The sequence below is a fragment of the Neofelis nebulosa genome, chromosome 5, assembly GCF_028018385.1.
Source record: "Neofelis nebulosa isolate mNeoNeb1 chromosome 5, mNeoNeb1.pri, whole genome shotgun sequence".
Taxonomy (NCBI): Eukaryota; Metazoa; Chordata; class Mammalia; order Carnivora; family Felidae; genus Neofelis; species Neofelis nebulosa.
Genome location: NC_080786.1, coordinates 71486952 through 71507117, shown reverse-complemented (window position 1 = coordinate 71507117; position 20166 = coordinate 71486952). Strand labels below are relative to the sequence as shown.

The window sequence follows — 20166 nt, the reverse complement described above, 5'->3', positions numbered from 1 at the left end:
TGCCAATTCAAACAGCTTTGCTGATGGTGGTGTGATTTCCTCAAATGTGAAGAACTTTTGATGAATTTCTGGACAAAGTGGGTACACATGTCTCTGAATTTACACCATAGATGCATTTTTGGAAAATTCAGTGGATATTGAAAAAGGTGCAAAACAAACACAGATATTTTGTGTTTATATGTAAAATGAAGTTAGGTTTTAGCTCAGATCATTATAAACACGCTTTTCATCTACATGAATGCCCACTGACACATGGAAAGTTCCATGGAACTCAGGGCAGTTCTTTGTTGTGTGGGACTTTCTTGTAACTTGCAGGACATCTGCCCCATCTGGCTGTCTCCTCCAATCATAAGGACAACCAAGAAACACTCCACAGATTTCCAAAATGCCCACCAGGGGGTGGCACCATCCCCTTTGAGAACCATAGCAGCAGAATATGAATGTACTGGGAGAAGCTCACTAAATGCTTGTTGAATAAAATGATTACAAACCTTGAGGATCCCCACAGCCAACATTTAGAACTTTAATTCACACTGTGGAGAGCCTGTAGATGTAAATGGAGACCTAGACAGGGATAGCCAAATGTTTTCATCTTTCAAGCCCACCTATCCCAATTGGTTAGAAGTAGTTGCCCTTAATATCATATATAGAATAATTTTCGAGGTAGTGTCCATCTCATTCAATCGCTCCAGAATGATTGATGGAGCACACGTGCTAGGCATGGTCCTAGGAGCTGGAGATACAGTCATGAATAAAACAGACACAGCTTTGGGCCCTCACAGAGCTAACATTTTGAGTTCAGGAGGAGCTGACATAAAGGTGTCTGCCATGAGATCAGGAACCCACTGGCCACAAATGTGTCTTACCTGGAACAGAAGAGTTAACCTGAGTCATTACTAACCCAGGAACTCTCCTGGAATTTTATTAAAAAATAATTAAGTTTCTGATACTCATCCATTTTCCTATCATTTGTCTTTTTTTCCTCAGAAAGAGAAATAGCAAAAAACAACAAAACAAAACAACCCAGACAACTTCTAGTTAATTGATAATTCTGATTGAGTTCTAGTGAATAGAGTTATTCGATAGTTTGTAAAGATGTATTAAAATTAATGAAGAGACATCACTTGCCAAGAAATTGGTCAAGTCAGGAACAAGAATTTATCTAAAAGTAATTAGGACACACTCAATACCCATCAAAACGTATGACCATCTGGTCTCTGTGAAAACCTGGCCACCAACATTCCTGTGAGAACCTGAATAATAAGACACATATCCTGGGGTGCCTGGGTGTCTCAGTCGGGAAAGTGTCCAATTCTTGATTTTGGCTCAGGTCGTGATCTCAGAGTCATGAGATCAAGCCCTGTGTAGTAGTTCCATGCTAGGAATGGAGCCTGCTTAGGGTTCTCTCTCTCCCTCTTCCTCTGTCCCTCCCCTGCTCTCTCTTTCTCTCTCTCTCTCTCTCTCTCTCAAAAAACAAAAACAAAACAAAACAAAAAAACAACAAGACACATACATATCCCTAGCTACTGAGAGAGGAGGCAGGATATTATTGTCAATAAAAGGCTTTGAATCTGATCTGTTTTAGAGGCCTGGACCTGCCCTTGATTACTGTGGTTTTATGATTTGGGGCAAGCTATTCAGCATCTCTAGGCTTCTGTGGCCTCATTTTTCCAAATTAGTGAAGTATCTACCTCTTTGGGTTATGTGACTGAGGGAATAATGTTCCCAAAGCACTGAGCACAATCCCTAGTGCGGGGTTGCTCAGAAGCCTGTGATCACTACTTCCAGGAGATGTGGGGTGGGGTGGGAGGTTGGGTTCTTTCCTTTCTAGGTGAGCACTGCCACTCAGCAGCTGAGGTAAGGAGTTCTTACCTTATTGTGAATCCAGGAGAGGAGATAACATTTTCTTGCAAACAAATTTATGGTTTCATATATTTCAGTGGATCTTAAAAGTGGAAAGTACATTAAATCATCTGCTCTAAACTCCTCACTGTACTGAGCTCAGATCCAGGGAGGTCGTGTGATCTGGGACTAGAGACAGAGTTCAGTTTTCCAAGGTCAGGCTTCCAAGACCTATTTAACCCGTAATGTGACCTGGGGGTTTCCAAAGAATGAACATAGGACCACTTGTATTAGAATCACATGAGGAGCTTTTAAAATGCAGGTTCCTTGGTCTTATAACCAAGCTATTTTATCAGAACCTCTAGAGATGGGACCTAGGAACCTGTATTTCATAGCAGGTCACACTTAAAATCAAGTGCCACTCATGTAGTGATCAATACCTTGATCTGCAATATTGTAAAGCATGCCCAAACCCAGTGCCACCTGAAGACTTGGTTGCAGTGGATTTGAAATAGGATCATAAATCCAGGACTGTTGAACTATGTAACAATTTCAGCTATTGCTTCTATTACTTTCTGCTTCAATTATCCAATGAGTTGTCTTTATGCCAGGAGACGCTCAGTTCTCTGGCTCCTGTGAAATTGCATAACTCAGTGTGGCTCTCTACTCTTGCAAAAGCCCAAGGAATGAATTAATACATGTAAAGCCTTAGAACTGTGCCAGGCTCATAGCAAGTGCTCAATAAGAGTTAGTTATTAGTATTATTTCTCATTAGAGCAGGAAGAACATCTGCAGAGGGGTGATGTTGGTTTCTCTGACATGAGCTTAGGTCATAGGATCAGTGTCTATTTGATTAGGGAAGATGGCTGGAGGCAGTCATTAAGATAAAGGCAATGGAAGATCCCGTTACGACTCCTTAAGTGCGTGGCATAGATCATACACTCTTGTTGTTTTTGTTGTTTTTTTCCTGTGAAGAGAATGTAAGATCAGATATGACTTTACTTTTGATACTTTAAATTGTTGCTTGCATCAGCAGAAACTACTCATAATGGGATGATGTTTCAGTTGGGGATTTATTTATTCTCCTACCTACAAACACACAGACACACAAGAATGTAGGCTGTTGTATACTTTTTAGGTTGCTGTAAATGACTTGTGCATGTCTAAATTTGAAAAGAGAGCCATAGTGTTCACGAACATGGAGAATTTCAGCTACAGAATTCTTAGCTGTGATAGGTAATGTGTAATTGAGAGAATGTGAAAAAGAATGAGGAAGTAGGTTCTCCAGCATGATAAAAGGGAAAAGTAGTTCTTTTTTTCCCCTTGAGTAAAGCATTTGTTAAATGCAAAGGAAAATGACTATGGGCTCTGGAGCGAGGAGTCCATGATGCCAGCATTTTACAATAACATCCCCTTTCATCTACTCATCTCACAACAGTTTATGGGCACTAATTAAGCCTCACCATACTCATACAATTCACACTGTGTTTTATTTACTCCCTTTTTACTGAGGAAAACCAAGGCAGTGAAAGTTTAAAGGGTTATTTGGAGTTACAAAGCTGGGATTTGAACCCAGTACCCAAAGCTTCTGGCCCAGAGAGGAAGGGGACCCACATGGTGGGTTTGACAGTTGACTCATAGCTGATATTTGGTGGAGCAGGAAGTGATCTCGGGCAACTCTGAGAGGAAGGCATAAACCAGGAGCTCAGGGATGGTCTAGGGGACCAAGAGAAGGGAACAGACGCCCTGATATATAGTGAAGGCACATGTACCTGGTGTCTCTTACACCATACTCCTTCTGCCTTATTTGCCATGTCCCTGAATAGACACACTGGCATTGCAATTCATACTGACCATTCTAGATTTTTGGGACTGTGAGTCTTGAGTGAAGTATGTATGTGCAGGGGACTTGCTGTAGGGGCCAGAGGGGGGTGGGCTGGTAGTGGTGGGCAGAGGTGAGTCACCAAGTGAAGCGGCAGTAGGAGGTAAATCAAAGGGCAACAGATTGTTACTCCTTTTCACCTCTCATTGACCCTATTTAAAAGGGAAGAGAAAACAAAGCACTAGGTCTGAGATCAATCTCAGATGGTCAATTGTGACAGCTATGCCTCAGACATATTCAGGCCCTGACTTGTCTAGGACCTCAAACAAATGTCTGGGTCTCTCAGAACTCTTGAATGGAGACTAAAAGTAATTGGAAATAACTCACTTTCTCTCTACCCTCTTAAGATGAATTTTTAAAGATCATGCATGAGGGTTTTCATGTAATGGAGTAAGAATCAGAAAAAGGGGATGACCAGAAGGCCCCAGGAAAGGTGGATTCAAGTCCCGGGAGCCATGTAGGGATCTCACAGGCTCAAACATTAGTATATTTTTGAGATTGAATCAAATATGTAAAAATAGTAGCAAATTATTTACCTCTTCAAAGAGAGTTACATACCAAATTTCAGGGGAATTTATTAGCACATCTACATCTGAAAAAGAAAGGTTATATATTTGTAAGGTTAAGTTGCAAGGAGGGGGCAGAAGGGAAAAAGTTTTAGTTGCTATTAGATTTTATTCCAAATTATATCAGTTCATTAGAAACATATAGTTTATAAAAGACTTAGGCTATAACTCTAAGAAGTATATCAATACAATATCATACTCTCAGAAGTATATCAATATATATTTTAAGCAATATTAAATAGCTGCAAGTAACAGTTAATCTGGCTATATATACACGGATATTTACAGAAGAGATTATGCTTACATTCTTGCCCATGGTAATGTTTTGGAAAATGGTAAGATGATATTACCCTTATTAAAAACATATGGCAAAAGTGGTCTATCTGACATTTTATTACTCACCTTTTAGTAAGCTAATTGATGTTCATGATTTGAAAGTATTGAAACATCTCCAAATGTGTTCTGGGTTATCAAAGAAAGATAACAAGATATTCGATACAATTTTTTCAAACCTTGATAAATTTTATTTTTATTTTTTGTAACTAGGTCCCACACCCAGCGTGGCCCCCAAGTGTGCGGGGAGGGGGCTTGAACTGAGGACCCTGAGAGATGAAGACCTGAGTTGAGATCCAGCCAGATGCTTACCCCGCTAAGCCATCCAGGCGCCCCTTGATACAGTTTTAATGGTGAGTTATTTTATGGCCCTTGAAAATTTGGGAAATCACATATGGTATAAAAATGAATTCTCTTAATTGGAACATGCAATTAACCGGAAAAATCCACTCTCTACGCTTGCACTCTAACAGACAATTTGTGAAAAAGGAAACGTAGTCAGGGCAAAACATTTCCTCTTTTTATAAACCTTGAACTGAGTATGTCTCTCACCAATTACATAGGGTCCCTGGGGCCTCAACTTTCCACAAGCGATTAGGTCTCTATGGCAATGCAGCTGGCTGCTGGAGCGGAACCCAGGTGACAAAGCGGAACATAGGTGACAAAGCGGAACACAGGTGACTAGGCGGAGGCAGGCGCTGGGTGACCATGGGGAGAAGGTCTGGATGCAGAAGGTTATTAACGGTCTTCTTGAGCGTCTAGGATTGATACTCTGCTTTTTGAGAAAATGCAGACCTTCCTCCCACCCCCTCACCCGCCCCTGCCCCAGCCTGCCTCGACTTCCCACGTCTCCTGGAAAGCGGGCGCTGTGCACCGCTGCTCCTGATGGCTGCCTGCGCTGGGACTGGCGGCTCCCTCTGGGACCCCACTTCCGTTGATGCCTAAGCTTCGCCCTTCTTGTGCCCTCAGAGGCTATGACTCAGGTGAAAGGAGTCCATTTTGGCCAGGCCCCTGGTCTCATGCAGCCGTTCAGCATCCCCGTTCAGATTACACTCCAGGGTGGCCGGAGGCGCCAGGGGAGGTAAGCCACCACCAGAATCTCTCTTGCTGCATAGTGGCTCCAAGAGCGGCCATAAGGAGTATGAGGTTAGATTTGGTCGTCCTCCTCTAAGGGTGCCCACTTGCCATGGCTCCTGAGGGACCTTGGGGCCTTCTCCCCCCAGCAGCACTGACTTCAGGGGGCTGCATCCTTTCTTATTGGCTTCCTCCTCCATTTGCATTGCAAAATTTTGAAGGCCAGGGACCTTTTTTTTAACTCCCCTGTGGCTCCCTAGCACTAGGACATGGCCCAGTACATGTCTGGTGCTGAATAAATATCTCTTGGTTGAATGAAGGGATGAAGAAATTGCCACCAGCATTTGGTCCCCCTGGTGAAGCATGCTTGGGTCTTGGAGTCACAACTGAACTGAACTGAATTCAAATCTCAGTTCCGCCACTTAACTAGCTATATGACCGTGGGCAAGCCATGCAATCTCTGTCTGCCTCATCTCCTTGTCCATAAAGTGGGGATAGTAACAGTCTCTACAAGCCTTGGCATACTTTCTAATACTGCTCTTGGCACTATTCCATTATACTTTCTCTATATTTCAGCCACTGTTTTTAACCACTCACCTTTTAAAAAATGTTTATTTATTTATTTTGAGAGCGAACAAGCATGTGCATATGTGAGCAGGGGAGGCGCAGAGAGAGGGAGGGAGAGAGAGAATCCCATGCAGGCTCTGCAGTGTCAGCATTTAGCCCAACTCAAGTCATAGGACTTGATCCTATGAACCATGAGATCATGACTGGAGCCAAAATGAAGAAAGAGTCAGGCACTTAACTGACTGAGCCACCCACTTCTCCTTAAGGGAGGAAGTGAAAGGGGCTATCTTCAGGACTTCCTTTTCTCCCCCAGAGAAATGCAAAGCTGAGGGGCTGAGAGCCTTAAATGAAGCTGTGGTCCTTCTGTCTGCTCCTGGGTTTGGGCCAGTGGGGTGGTTGGAACTGGGCACCGAAATTGAGAGAAGAGCCATGCCGGAGGGTGTGTGAGGAATGGAATATTAAAAGCTTGCCAGTTTGCTCTTGGAAGGGGCACACCTCACAGCCAAGTTCACACACTCTATCTGGAAAAAAGGCTGGTTTGTTAGTGGCTCCAATGGAGTTGGGAGCTGAGAAAATGGAAACAGTAAAGACCACAGCTGCCATCACATTAATCCTGTAACTATACTCATGGGAAGTTGAGTGAGAATGAGGGAAAGTGAGATAGAGGGGTTTGGGGGGAGGTGGGATCAGAGAAGAAAGGAGCAGACCAGAAGGGGAAAGACGTGGGGGCAGAAGCACTTCTCTCCTAGAAATGCACTAATGCTTTTGTGAAAAGACAATTAAAGTGAATTACTCTATGGCAGAAGGTCAGATGACGAACATGCAAGGGAGCAAGTTTTAGTGCCCTCTTCATAACATAATTAACTAGATATAAGAATAGTTGTTTTCTCCCCAAAGCAATACAGTCTCCCATTTTCGTTTCTGAGATGCACGATTGGAGTATTGCTCTTTCCTCTTGCTGAACTCTGTGAACCATGCTGACTTTACTCAACCTCATTTGCTGTTTCAAAAGAAGTTGTTAAATAATTTTGTAATTAAAAAAATATGAGGATAAGAATAATCACCCAAATCGTCTCTGTAACACCAACAAATTACAGGGAAATGTTAATTTAACATCCCAATGCTTAGAAGTTGCACACACATGTGAAATGGGTGTCAGATGGATTATCAAGCTTTGATGAACAGCAGCATCTTCCCAAGGACGCTTCTCACACCAGTTACAGTGTTGGAGGAAGAGGCTGCTGGCTTCTGCAGGGATCACAGCCAGAGAAGTATGTTCAAGCTCTTTGAAACTGAGTTTGCCTGAGGCTAAGCCAGAAGGTGCCTGTAGCAGTGTGTGGGAAAGAGCTGGTGGGAAAGTCAGTTCTGTCTGCAGGGAAGCAACAGAAGGGGGTGGGGGCTGCCTAGACTATGAATACAACATCTCCAGGTAACACAGTGGCTAGAAGTGGAAATACTTTGCTGGCAAAAAGGAATAAAAATGCTAGTCATCTCACTGGCTAGAGAGCAAAATGAGATCATTCTGAAATGCTTTGAAGTCCTTGGATGAAAGGTGCTTGTAAATACCACAAAGTTAATTACAGGGATATTTATGGTCTCAGAAACCTGGAAAAAAAAAACCCCAATAATTAACAATAAGGAAATAGGTAAGGAATTTATGGCATATCCAATTGATGGAATATTATGTAGCCAGTAGAAGGGTTACAAAGAAATGTTCATGACATAAGAAAGTGTTTATTATGGTAAGTGAAAAGAGATTAAAAAAATATAACCTATATCCAAAATGATCTCATTCTATTTAAAACAATATAGAGGAGGGAAATAACCTAGTAAATGAACAGAAGTGATCTCTAACTGGTAGAACTGTGGGTGAGTTTTATTCTCTTCTCTAGACTTTTCCACACTTTCTGAGCGTCATAACATGAGCATATGAAAAGTACATTACTTGCACGAATCCTCCATTTATGGTTAGGTCTCATAAATGTCCTTATATCTTTGAGAAGAATATATATTTTGTAGGGGATAGCATTCTATATTACCATTTAGAAAACATAATTGCTTAGATAATATAATTACTTACAAAGGACATCCCAAACATTACAAAGAAATGTTACAAAGTGATGTTACAATGTTAATTACTTTGCTGAAGTCTATTTCCTTACTGATTTGTCTGGTTATCAATTACTGAGGGAGGATGCAAAAATATCTCATCATTTGTTCCTGAGTTTTGTCTGTTTCTTCCTATAGTTCTGTCAGTGAGGGAATGCTATTAGGTACATATAAATTAGTATTGTTAGCTCTTCTAGGTGAATCTTTAATCAACATTATTACCTTCTTTATTTCTAAAAAGCTCTTTAACCTTAAGGTTCATATCAGCTTGCTTGTCATTAGACTTTGCCTGACAAATTTCAACCTTTCTACATCTGCGCATTTCCCATGGTCTCTCTCAGCCTATTGGCAAATATTCCTACCTTCTGGTTGCCATTCCTGTTATGGAGAAGTAAGATCTCAGCCTGTCATTCCTTTGGGGTTAATCTGTCTTTTTCTCTGGCTGTTTTTAAGATTTTCTGTTGTGGTGTCTGTGCAATATCTCTGTGATGTGCCTAATGTGGGTTTCTTTTTATTTTATCCCACTGGGTTTCTGTAATCTACAGACTGGGTTTTCATCAATTCTGAAGTTTATTATCTTTTTAAAATATTGCTTGTGACTTATTTCCCTTATTTCTGAAATTCTGAATAGATCACATGTTAAACATTCCCTTTTTATTTTCCATGTTTCTTCATCTCTCTTCAGTATTTTCCATTACAAAAAATTATTCCGTATTATACTCTGGCTATTTTGCAGATCTATTTCTATGTTTGCTAATTATATTTTTAGATGTATCTAATCTACTGTTAAATTTGTCCATTGAGTTTTTATTTAAATTATTTTATTTTTCATTTCTAGGAATTATATTTGATTCTCTTAAATATTAGCCTGGTCATATTGTAGAGTCTTGCTCTTTCTGATATTTCTTTTTTTTTTTTTGGCCTTTTTTAAAAATATTAATTTTATTTTTAAAAATTTACATCTAAATTAGTTAGCATATAGTGCAACAATGATTTCAGGAGTAGATTCCTTAGTAACCCTCACCCATTTAGCCCATCCCCCCTCCCACAACCTCTCCTGTAACCCTCAGTTTGTTCTCCATATTTATGAGTCTCTTCTGTTTTGTCCCCCTCCCTGTTTTTATATTATTTTTGTTTCCCTTCCCTTCTGTTCATCTGTTTTGTCTCTTAAAGTCCTCATATGAGTGAAGTCATATGACTTTTGTCTTTCTCTGACTGACTAATTTCACTTAGCATAATACCCTCCAATTCCATCCAGGTAGTTGCAGATGGTAAGATTTCATTCTTTTTGATTGCTGAGTAATATTCCATTGTGTATATATATATATATATATATATATATATATATATATACCACATCTTCTTTAGCCATTCATCCATCGATGGACATTTGGGCTCTTTCCATACTTTGACTATTGTTGCTAGTGCTGCTATAAACATGGGGGTGCATGTGTCCCTTCGAAACAGCACACCTGTATCCCATGGATAAATGCCTAGTAGTGCAATTGCTGGGTCATAGGGTAGTTCTATATTTAGTTTTTTGAGGAACCTCCATACTGTTTTCCAGAGTGGCTGCACCAGTCTGCATTCCCACCAGCAATGCAAAAGAGATCCTCTTTCTCTGCATCCTCGCCAACATCTGTTGTTGCCTGAGTTATTAATGTTAGCCATTCTGACAGGTGTAAGGTGGTATCTCATTGTGGTTTTGGTTTGTATTTCCCTGATGATGAGTGATGTGGAGCATTTTTTCATGTGTCGGTTGGCCATCTGGATGTCTTCTTTGGAGAAGTGTCTATTGATGTCTTTTGCCCATTTCTTCACTGGATTATTTGTTTTTTGGGTGCTGAATTTGATAAGTTCTTTATAGATTTTGGATACTAACCCTTTGTCTGATATGTGGTTTGCAAATATCTTCTCCCATTCCATTGGTTGCCTTTTAGTTTTGCTGATTGTTTCCTTCGCTGTGCAGAAGCTTTTTATTTTGATGAGGTCCCAGTAGTTCATTTGTGTATCCTCATGATTAAAAAAAAAATGTTTATTTGTTTATTTTGAGAGAGACAGAGGGAGAGAGAGGGAGTGCACGTGCACATGAGTGGGGGAGGGGCAGAGAGAGAGGGAGAGAGAAAATCCCAAGCAGGCCCATGCTATCAGCACAGAGCCTGACACAGGGCTCAAACTGATGAAACATGAGATCATGACCTGAGTCAAAACTAATAAAATATTGTATGTCAATTATACTTCAATTAAAAAACCTGCATAACCTGATTCTGATCTAATTTAGAAATAAAACAGACCTGATAGTATAGGAGACTATACTTTCTCTTTGTAATATTTCTGTTGGTTTCATTCCAATGCTTTATGGAAAGGTGACAACCTCATAGATGTGTTATGAAGCAGCTTTTTCATGTTTGGGAGGAAGGATAATATAGCCACTAAAAATGAATATTCAGATATATTTTTATTATTATGAATTGATAGGCTTTGGTTTCACCATCACTGTGAACGAGATATTCACTCTAACTGCAGACAACTAAAAAGTTTTGGTCAAAGCTTACCAAAAGTTGGAAATACTCAAAGGACAAAAACTATGGGAAAGTAGGAACCTAGAGGGGGGGAAAATGTACTGAAGTAAATTTTCACCTTGAAGACATTTGCACTGCAGAAACTGATGGCCTTGAGCTTCAGTCTCACAGTATGGGGGAAGGACACAGGGATGAGAAACACTGCCCAGGGCCTATCCAAGGCATGGGAGTTAATATACCACTCAACTAGAACTGAGACCACCAAGGACCTCATACTCAGTATAAAAATGAACTAGAAATAATCACTCTCACAGCTCCACAGGACATTGCAAGGAAAATGCCTTTCTCAAACCTTGACACTGAGCAGAGCAGGAAAATTACAATCTTCCCTGAGATTTTCTAATCTCAACATAATCTTCAAGACAGTTTCTGCCTGAATTCACACTACCTAAACAATCCAAAACCCTTAACCTAAGAATTGTGTTTAATGTTATCTCAAGTAGGTCGTACTCTTTGGCAACTGGCAGAAGCAAATACGTAACTTTTCTGTAAGAGCTAACCTCTAATCTAGGCCTCAGGGGAGTCCTATGAAGTTTCAAGGAGTACATGTTCTCATTCAAAAGTCATAAAACACAGTAAGGCCTTTGAGTGAGAAACAGAATTGCATCCACAAAAAACTTCAGGTATTTGGGCAGTATATAAAAATGTATTTTGGGGCTCCTGGGTGACTCAGCCGGTTGAGTGTCTGACTTCAGCTCAGGTCATGGTCTCACAGCTCATGGGTTCAAGACGCACATTGGGTTCTGTGCTGACAGCTCAGAGCCTGGAGCCTGCTTCAGATTCTGTGTGTGTCTGTCTCTCTGCCCTACCCCCCCGCCCCCCACTTGCTCTCTGTCTCTCTCTCTTTCTCTGTCAAAAATAAATAAACATTAAAACGTTAAAAAAAATAAAAAATTAATAAATAAATTAAAATGTATCTCGGGGCACCTGGTGGCTCAGTGGGTTAAGCGTTCAGCTCTTGATTATGGCTCAGGTCATGATCTCACAGGTTGTGAGTTCGAGCCCCATGCCAGCAGAGAGCCTGCTTAGGATTCTCTCTCCCTCTTGCTCTCTGCCCCTCACCCACTTGCTTTCTGTTTCTCAAAATAAATGAAAATAAACTTCTAAAAAATGTATCTGGGGGCTCCTGCGTGGCTCACTTGGTTAAGCATCCAACTCTTGATTCGACTCAGGTCATGATCTCACGGTTCTGACTTATTAGAACCATATGGTTCAAGCCCTGCATGGGGTTTTGTGCTGACAGTGCAGAGCCTGCTTCGGATTCTCTCTCTCCCTCTCTCTCTGTCCCTTCCCTGCTCTCTCTTTCTCTCTCTCAAAAAATAAGCTAAAAACATTTTTGTAAATGTATCTGTAATATGTTTAAAGAAACAAAGAAAGGAGGGCACTTGGGTGGTTCAGTGGGTTGAGCATCTGATTTCAGCCCAGGTCGTAATCTCACGGCTCATGTATTCAAGTCCTATGTCCAGTTCTATGCTGACAACTTGGAGCCTAGAGCCTGCTTTAGATTCTGTCTCCATCTCTCTCTGCCCCTCCCCTGCTCACATTCTGTCTCTCTGTCTCTCTCTTTCAAATATAAATAAACACTTTGAAGAAAGAAAGAAAGAAAGAAAGAAAGAAAGAAAAAAAGAAAGAAAGAAAGAAAGCAAACATTAGAAATATCAGAAAGAAGTTTTTTCCTGCTTTCTCCTTGAGGATTTTGATGGCTTCCTGTCTTACATTTAGGTCTTTCATCCATTTTGAGTTTATTTTTGTATGTGGTGTAAAGAAAGTGGTCCAGGTTCATTTTTCTGCATGTCGCTGTGAAGTTTTCCTAGCACCACTTGCTGAAGAGATTGTCTTTATTCCATTGGATATTCTTTCCTGCTTTGTCAAAGATTAGTTGGCCATACACTTGTGGGTCCATTTCTGGGTTCTCTATTCTGTTCCATTGATCTGAGTGTCTGTTCTTGTGCTAGTACCATACTGTCTTGATGGTTACAGCTTTGTAGTATAGCTTGAAGTCTGGGATTGTGACGCCTCCTGCTTTGGTTTTCTTTTTCAAGATTGCTTTGGCTATTCGGGGTCTTTTCTGGTTCCATACAAATTTTAGGATGATTTGTTCTAGTTCTGTGAAGAATGCTGGTGTTACTTTGATAGGGATTGCATGGAATATGTAGATTGCTTTGGGTAGTATCGACATTTTAACAACATTTGTTCTTTCTATCCAGGAGCATGGAATCTTCTTCCATTTTTTTTGTGTCTTCTTCAATTTGTTTCATAAGCTTTCTATAGTTTTCAGTGTATAGATTTTTCACCTCTTTGGTTAGATATTTATTCCTAGGTATTTTATGGTTTTTGGTGCAACTGTAAATGGGATGGATTTCTTGATTTCTCTTTCTGTTGCTTCATTGTTGGTGTATAGGAATGCAACCGATTTCTGTGCATTGATTTTATAACCTGCAACTTTGCTGAACTCATAAATCAATTCTAGCAGTTTTTTGGTGGAATCTTTTGGGTTTTCCATATAGAGTATCATGTCATCTGCGAAGAGTGAAAGTTTGACCTCCTCCTGGCCAATTTGAATACCTTTTATCTATTTGTGTTGTCTGATTGCAGAGGCTAAGATTTCCAATACTATGTTGAATAACAGTGGTGAGAGTGGACATCCCTGTCTTGTTCCTGACCTTAGGAGGAAAGCTCTCAGCTTTTTCCCATTGAGGATGATATTAGCGTTGGGTCGTTCATATATGGCTTTTTGATCTTGAGGTACACTCCTTCTATCCCTACTTTCTTGAGGGTTTTTATCAAGAAAGGATGCTGTATTTTGTCAAATGCTTTCTCTGAATCTATTGAGAGGATCATATGGTTCTTGTCCTTTCTTTTATTGATGTGATGAATCACATTAATTGTTTTGCGGATATTGAACCAGCCCTGCAACCCAGGTATAAATCCCACTTGGTCGTGGTGAGTAATTTTTTTAATGTATTGTTGGAGCCAGTTGGCTAATATCTTGTTGAGGATTTCTGCATCCATGTTCATCAGGGAAATTGGTCTGTAGTTATCCTTTTTAGTGGGGTCTCTGTCTGGTTTTGGAATCAAGGTAATGCTGGCTTCTTAGAAAGAGTTTGGAAGTTTTCCTTCCATTTCTATTTTTTGGAACACATTCAAGAGACTAGGTGTTAATTCTTCCTTAAATGTTTGGTAGAATTCCCCTGTAAAGCCATCTGGTCCTGGACTCTTGTTTTTTGGCAGATTTTTGATTACTAATTCGATTTCCTTACTGATTATGGGCCTGTTCAAATTTTCTATTTCGTCCTGTTTCAGTTTTGGTAGTGTATATGTTTCTAGGAATTTGTCCATTTCTTCCAGATTGCCCATTTTATTGGCATATAATTGCTCATAATATTCTCTCATTATTGTTTTTATTTCTGCTGTGTTGGTTGTGATCTCTCCTCTTTCATTCTTGATTTTATTTATTTGGGTCCTTTCCTTTTTCTTTTTGATCAAACTGGCTAGTGGTTTATCACTTTTGTTAATTCTTTCAAAGAACCAACTTCTAGTTTCATTGATCTGTTCTACTGTTTTTTTGGTTTCTATAGCATTAATTTCTGCTCTAATCTTTATTATTTCCTGTCTTCTGCTGGTTTTGGGTTTTATTTGCTGTTCTTTTTCCAGCTCCTTAAGGCATAAGGTTAGGTTGTGTATCTGAGATCTTTCTTCCTTCTTTAGGAAGGCCTGGATTGCTATATACTTTCCTCTTATGACCACCTTTGCTGTGTCCCAGAGGTTTGGGGTTGTGGTTTTATCATTTTCATTGACTTCCATATACCTCTTAATTTCCTCTTTAACTGCTTGGTTAGCCCATTCATTCTTTAGTAGGATGTTCTTCAGTCTCTAAGTTTTTGTTACCTTTCCAAATTTTTTCTTGCGGTTGATTTTTAGTTTCATAGTGTTGTGGTCTGAAAATATGAACGGTATGATCTCGATCTTTTTGTACTTACTTAGGGCTGATTTGTGTCCTAGTATATGGTCTATTCTGGAGAACATTCCATGTGCACTGCAGAAGAATGTATATTTTGCTGCTTTAGGATGAAATGTTCTGAATATATCTGTTAAGTCCATCTGGTCCAGTGTGTCATTAAAAGCCATTGTTTCCTTGTTAATTTTTTGATTAGATGATCTGTCCATTCCTGTGAGTGGGGTGTTGAAGTCTCCTACTATTACGGTATTACTATCGATGAGTTTCTTTATGTTTGTGTTTGATTTATGTATTTGGGTGCTGCCACATTTGGCACATAAATGTTTACAATTTTTAGGTCTTTTTGGTGGATAGACCCCTTGATTATGATATAATGCCCTTCTGCATCTCTTGATACAGTCTTTGAAGTGTAGATTTTCTTTTTTTCTTTTTTTCTTTTTTTCAATATATGAAGTTTATTGTCAAATTGGTTTCCATACAACACCCAGTGCTCATCCCAAAAGGTGCCCTCGTCAATACCCATCACGCACCCTCCCCTCCCTCACACCCCCCATCAACCCTCAGTTTGTTCTCAGTTTTTAACAGTCTCTTATGCTTTGGCTCTCTCCCACTCTAACCTCTTTTTTTTTTTTTTCTTCCCCTCCCTCATGGGTTTCTGTTAAGTTTCTCAGGATCCACATAAGAGTGAAACCATATGGTATCTGTCTTTCTCTGTATGGCTTATTTCACTTAGCATCACACTCTCCAGTTCCATCCACGTTGCTACAAAAGGCCATATTTCATTCTTTCTCATTGCCACGTAGTATTCCATTGTGTATATAAACCACAATTTCTTTATCCATTCATCAGTTGATGGACATTTAGGCTCTTTCCATAATTTGGCTATTGTTGAGAGTGCTGCTATAAACATTGGGGTACAAGTGCCCCTATGCATCAGTACTCCTGTATCCCTTGGATAAATTCCTAGCAGTGCTATTGCTGGGTCACAGGGTAGGTCTATTTTTAATTTTCTGAGGAACCTCCACACTGCTTTCCAGAGTGGCTGCACCAATTTGCATTCCCACCAACAGTGCAAGAGGGTTCCCGTTTCTCCACATCCTCTCCAGCATCTATAGTCTCCTGATTTGTTCATTTTGGCCACTCTGACTGGTGTGAGGTGATATCTGAGTGTGGTTTTGATTTGTATTTCCCTGATAAGGAGCGACGTTGAGCATCTTTTCATGTGCCTGTTGGCCATCTGGATGTCTTCTTTAGAGAAGTGTCTACTCATGTTTTCTGCCCATTTCTTCACTGAGTTATTTGTTTTTCGGGTGTGCAGTTTGGTGAGCTCTTTATAGATTTTGGATACTAGCCCTTTGTCCGATATGTCATTTGCAAATATCTTGTCCCATTCCGTTGGTTGCCTTTTAGTTTTGTTGGTTGTTTCCTTTGTTGTGCAGAAGCTTTTTATCTTCATAAGGTCCCAGTAATTCACTTTTGCTTTTAATTCCCTTGCCTTTGGGGATGTGTCGAGTAAGAGATTGCTACGGCGGAGGTCAGAGAGGTCTTTTCCTGCTTTCTCCTCTAAGGTTTTGATGGTTTCCTGTCTCACATTCAGGTCCTTTATCCATTTTTTTTTTTTTTAAATTTTTTTTTTAACGTTTATTTATTTTTCAGACAGAGAGAGACAGAGCATGAACGGGGGAGGGTCAGAGAGAGGGAGACACAGAATCGGAAGCAGGCTCCAGGCTCTGAGCCGTCAGCACAGAGCCCGACGCGGGGCTCGAACTCACGGACCGCGAGATCGTGACCTGAGCTGAAGTCGGCCGCTTAACCGACTGCGCCACCCAGGCGCCCCCCTTTATCCATTTTGAGTTTATTTTTGTGAATGGTGTGAGAAAGTGGTCTAGTTTCAATCTTCTGCATGTTGCTGTCCAGTTCTCCCAGCACCATTTGTTAAAGAGACTGTGTTTTTTCCATTGGATGTTCTTTCCTGCTTTGTCAAAGATGAGTTGGCCATACGTTTGTGGGCCTAGTTCTGGGGTTTCTATTCTATTCCATTGGTCTATGTGTCTGTTTTTGTGCCAATACCATGCTGTCTTGATGATGACAGCTTTGTAGTAGGGGCTAAAGTCTGGGATTGTGATGCCTCCTGCTTTGGTCTTCTTCTTCAAAATTACTTTGGCTACTCGGGGCCTTTTGTGGTTCCATATGAATTTTAGGATTGCTTGTTCTAGTTTCGAGAAGAATGCTGGTGCAATTTTGATTGGGATTGCATTGAATGTGTAGATAGCTTTGGGTAGTATTGACATTTTGACAATATTTATTCTTCCAACCCATGAGCAGGGAATGTCTTTCCATTTCTTTAAATCTTCTTCAATTACCTTCATAAGCTTTCTATAGTTTTCAGCATACAGATCTTTTACATCTTTGGTTAGATTTATTCCTAGGTATTTTATGCTTCTTGGTGCAATTGTGAATGGGATCAGTTTCTTTGTCTTTCTGTTGCTTCATTGTTAGTGTATAAGAATGCAACTGATTTCTGTACATTGATTTTGTATCCTGCAACTTTGCTGAATTCATGTATCAGTTCTAGCAGACTTCTGGTGGAGTCTATCGGATTTTCCATGTATAATATCATGTCATCTGCAAAAAGCGAAAGCTTGACTTCATCTTTGTCAATTTTGATGCCTTTGATTTCCTTTTGTTGTCTGATTGCTGATGCTAGAACTTCCAGCACTATGTTAAACAACAGCGGTGAGAGTGGGCATCCCTGTCGTGTTCCTGATCTCAGGGAAAAAGCTCTCAGTTTTTCCCCGTTGAGGATGATGTTAGCTGTGGGCTTTCATAAATGGCTTTTATGATCTTTAAGTATGTTCCTTCTATCCCGACTTTCTCAAGGGTTTTTATTAAGAAAGGGTGCTGGATTTTGTCAAAGGCCTTTTCGTTTTGTCATTTTGAAGGGAGAAAAGGAATTAATGAGGTAGAAAAATTAAAATTAAAAAAATTAAAATTAAAAAAATATTAAAATTAAAAAATTAAAAACACACATTCAGAAAAAAAATTGAATAAATGATGCTAGATCCTAGGTGTGTTTTGGTTTGGGTGTTGAAAGTGGTTTGACAGATTAGAGAAAAAAAGGGGTGGGGGAAGAAAATCATTTGAGAATTTGAAAAAATGAATACACTGAAGTAGACTAAAATGAAATGATGGGAGTAAAATAGAATTTGAAAAAATTTACACAAAAGTAAAAAATATATTAGGAAAAAATTAAAGAAAAATATTTTTAATAAAAATTAAAAATAAAAATGAATTTTTTCTTTTTATATTCAAAAAGAAAAGAAACAAAAAAGAGAAAAAAGAGAAAAAAGAAATCGTTTGAAAATTTGAAAAAGTGAATACACTGTAGTAGACTAAAATAAAATGATGGAAGTAAAATGGAGTTTGAAAAAATTTACATAAGCGCAAAAAACAGTAAAAAATTTAAAGAAAAATATTTTTAATAGAAATTGAAATTGAAAGATTTCAATTCAAAGAAATTGAAAAAAAATGAAGTTTTTTCACTTTCTGCATTCAAAAAAAAGAAAAGAAATGATAAAGAAAAAAGAAAACAAGGAAATTGTTTGAAAATTTGAAAAGGTGAATACACTGAAGTAGATTAAGATAGAATGATGGAACTAAGATAGAATTGGAAAAAATTTACACAAAAGTAAAAAATATAGTAAAAAATTAAAAATATTTTTAATAAAAATTGAAAATAAAATGAATTTTTTCTTTCTGTATTCAAGGAAAAGAATGTGTAAAAGAGAAAAAAAAGAAAAAAGAAAAAAAAAAGAAAGAAAATTGAATAGATGGACCTGCTAACAGATTGAAATAGGACTGAAATTATTTCGTTTTCCCCTAGAAGTCAGTCTATGTAGCGCTTTATAGTCCATAAACTAAGCCGGTGGTGAGACTTGTATTCTTGAAGAGCGAGGTTGGCCCAGTTGGGCGGGGCTCAGTGAAACAGCTCCGTTCTCCACTAGATGGCGCTGCTAGCCTAGTGGGGTAGATTGTTGCAGGGCTCGTAGATATGTATGCGCATGCACGGGAGTGGTGAAATGGCATCATCCAGATATCCAGTCTCTAGTATGGGAATTTTTCTCTCGGATCAGCAATCGCACACCCATCCTGTCTTCAGCTTTTGTCCGCTCTTCGCTTCTTCACTGTCCTTGACCAAGCCCCAGGCAGTACCTCTCTCCCGAGTTTTATCTCAGATGAGGCTGTTTTCCCTGGCCCCTTACTTCCAAAGGACTGAGGCTTTGACCCATTCAGCCCCTCTGTGGGAGGGTCTCGCCGAGCAATGGCCGAATGCCAGCTGTACCCAGGAACGCCTGCTGGACCCTGCTGCTGCCGGTGCCCCGAGACTGCAGCCAGGTGCCAGCCCGCCCCAGAAAAAGTTTGTGAGATAGTGTAGCAGCAGCTTTTCAGGGACTGTGGAAAATCACAACACACATCTGGCACCAGGCTTCATCCTTAATGACCTTGTTCCAGCACCAGCGAATGTGGCCGCCTTCTGGGGTCTGCTGGGACCAGGTGGCTTCAACAGTCTCTACCAAATGTCCTTCCAGCAGTGGAACCGCTTTTCCCCGTGTGGCCCGAGAACCTCCCAGACCCCACTCTGTTCCTGGGGATTCGCCCTTCCCACCAGAGCACTTCCAGGTATCGAGCTGCGGAGTTGCAGCCTTTGCGCTCCCTTGTTTACAGTCCTAATGGAATTTAAACCCTCTCCTTTCTCCTTTCTCCCTTTTTAGTTTAGTCCCTGCGGCTATTTCCGATTTTCCACTTTCTCTCCAGCTGCTTTTGGGGAGGGGTGCTTTTCCCATATTCTCCCCTGACCCAGTCTCCGTCCTCTCTCTGCCTGCAAAGGTGACTCCCTGCCTGCCACCAGCTTCTCTCTCCCCAAGTTTACCTCTCTGTGCCACGTACCTGCTGAATTCTGTGGTTCAGGTTGTGCAGATTGTTGTGTTAATCCTCCAGTTTTCTAGGCATGTTAGACGGTTTAGTGTTGGTCTGTCTATATTTCATGGACGCGAGACACACAAAAAACTTCCATGGTGTTCCGCCATCTTGGCTCCTTCCCATGACTTTTTCATTTTATAACTGGAAGTCTATACTTCTTGTACTAATTCAATTAAGTAATTAATTAATAATTAATTAATTATTAATTAATTAATTATTAATTAAGAGAGGGGGGTGCGGGGAGAGAGAGAATCCCAAGTAGGCTCCATGCTC

At 40.1% G+C, this 20166-nt stretch overlaps 1 protein-coding gene across 1 annotated transcript in view; it reads left to right on the top strand.

Moving 5' to 3' along the window:
• The first annotated feature begins 5393 nt into the window (after positions 1-5393).
• Positions 5394-20166, top strand: part of KCNMB3 (potassium calcium-activated channel subfamily M regulatory beta subunit 3) — a 31951-nt gene continuing 17178 nt past the window's right edge. The window contains exon 1 of the mRNA XM_058730561.1: positions 5394-5704. Within this exon, the coding sequence (XP_058586544.1) occupies positions 5598-5704 (107 nt within the window). The 5' untranslated portion in view covers positions 5394-5597. The remainder of the gene's footprint in view (positions 5705-20166) is intronic.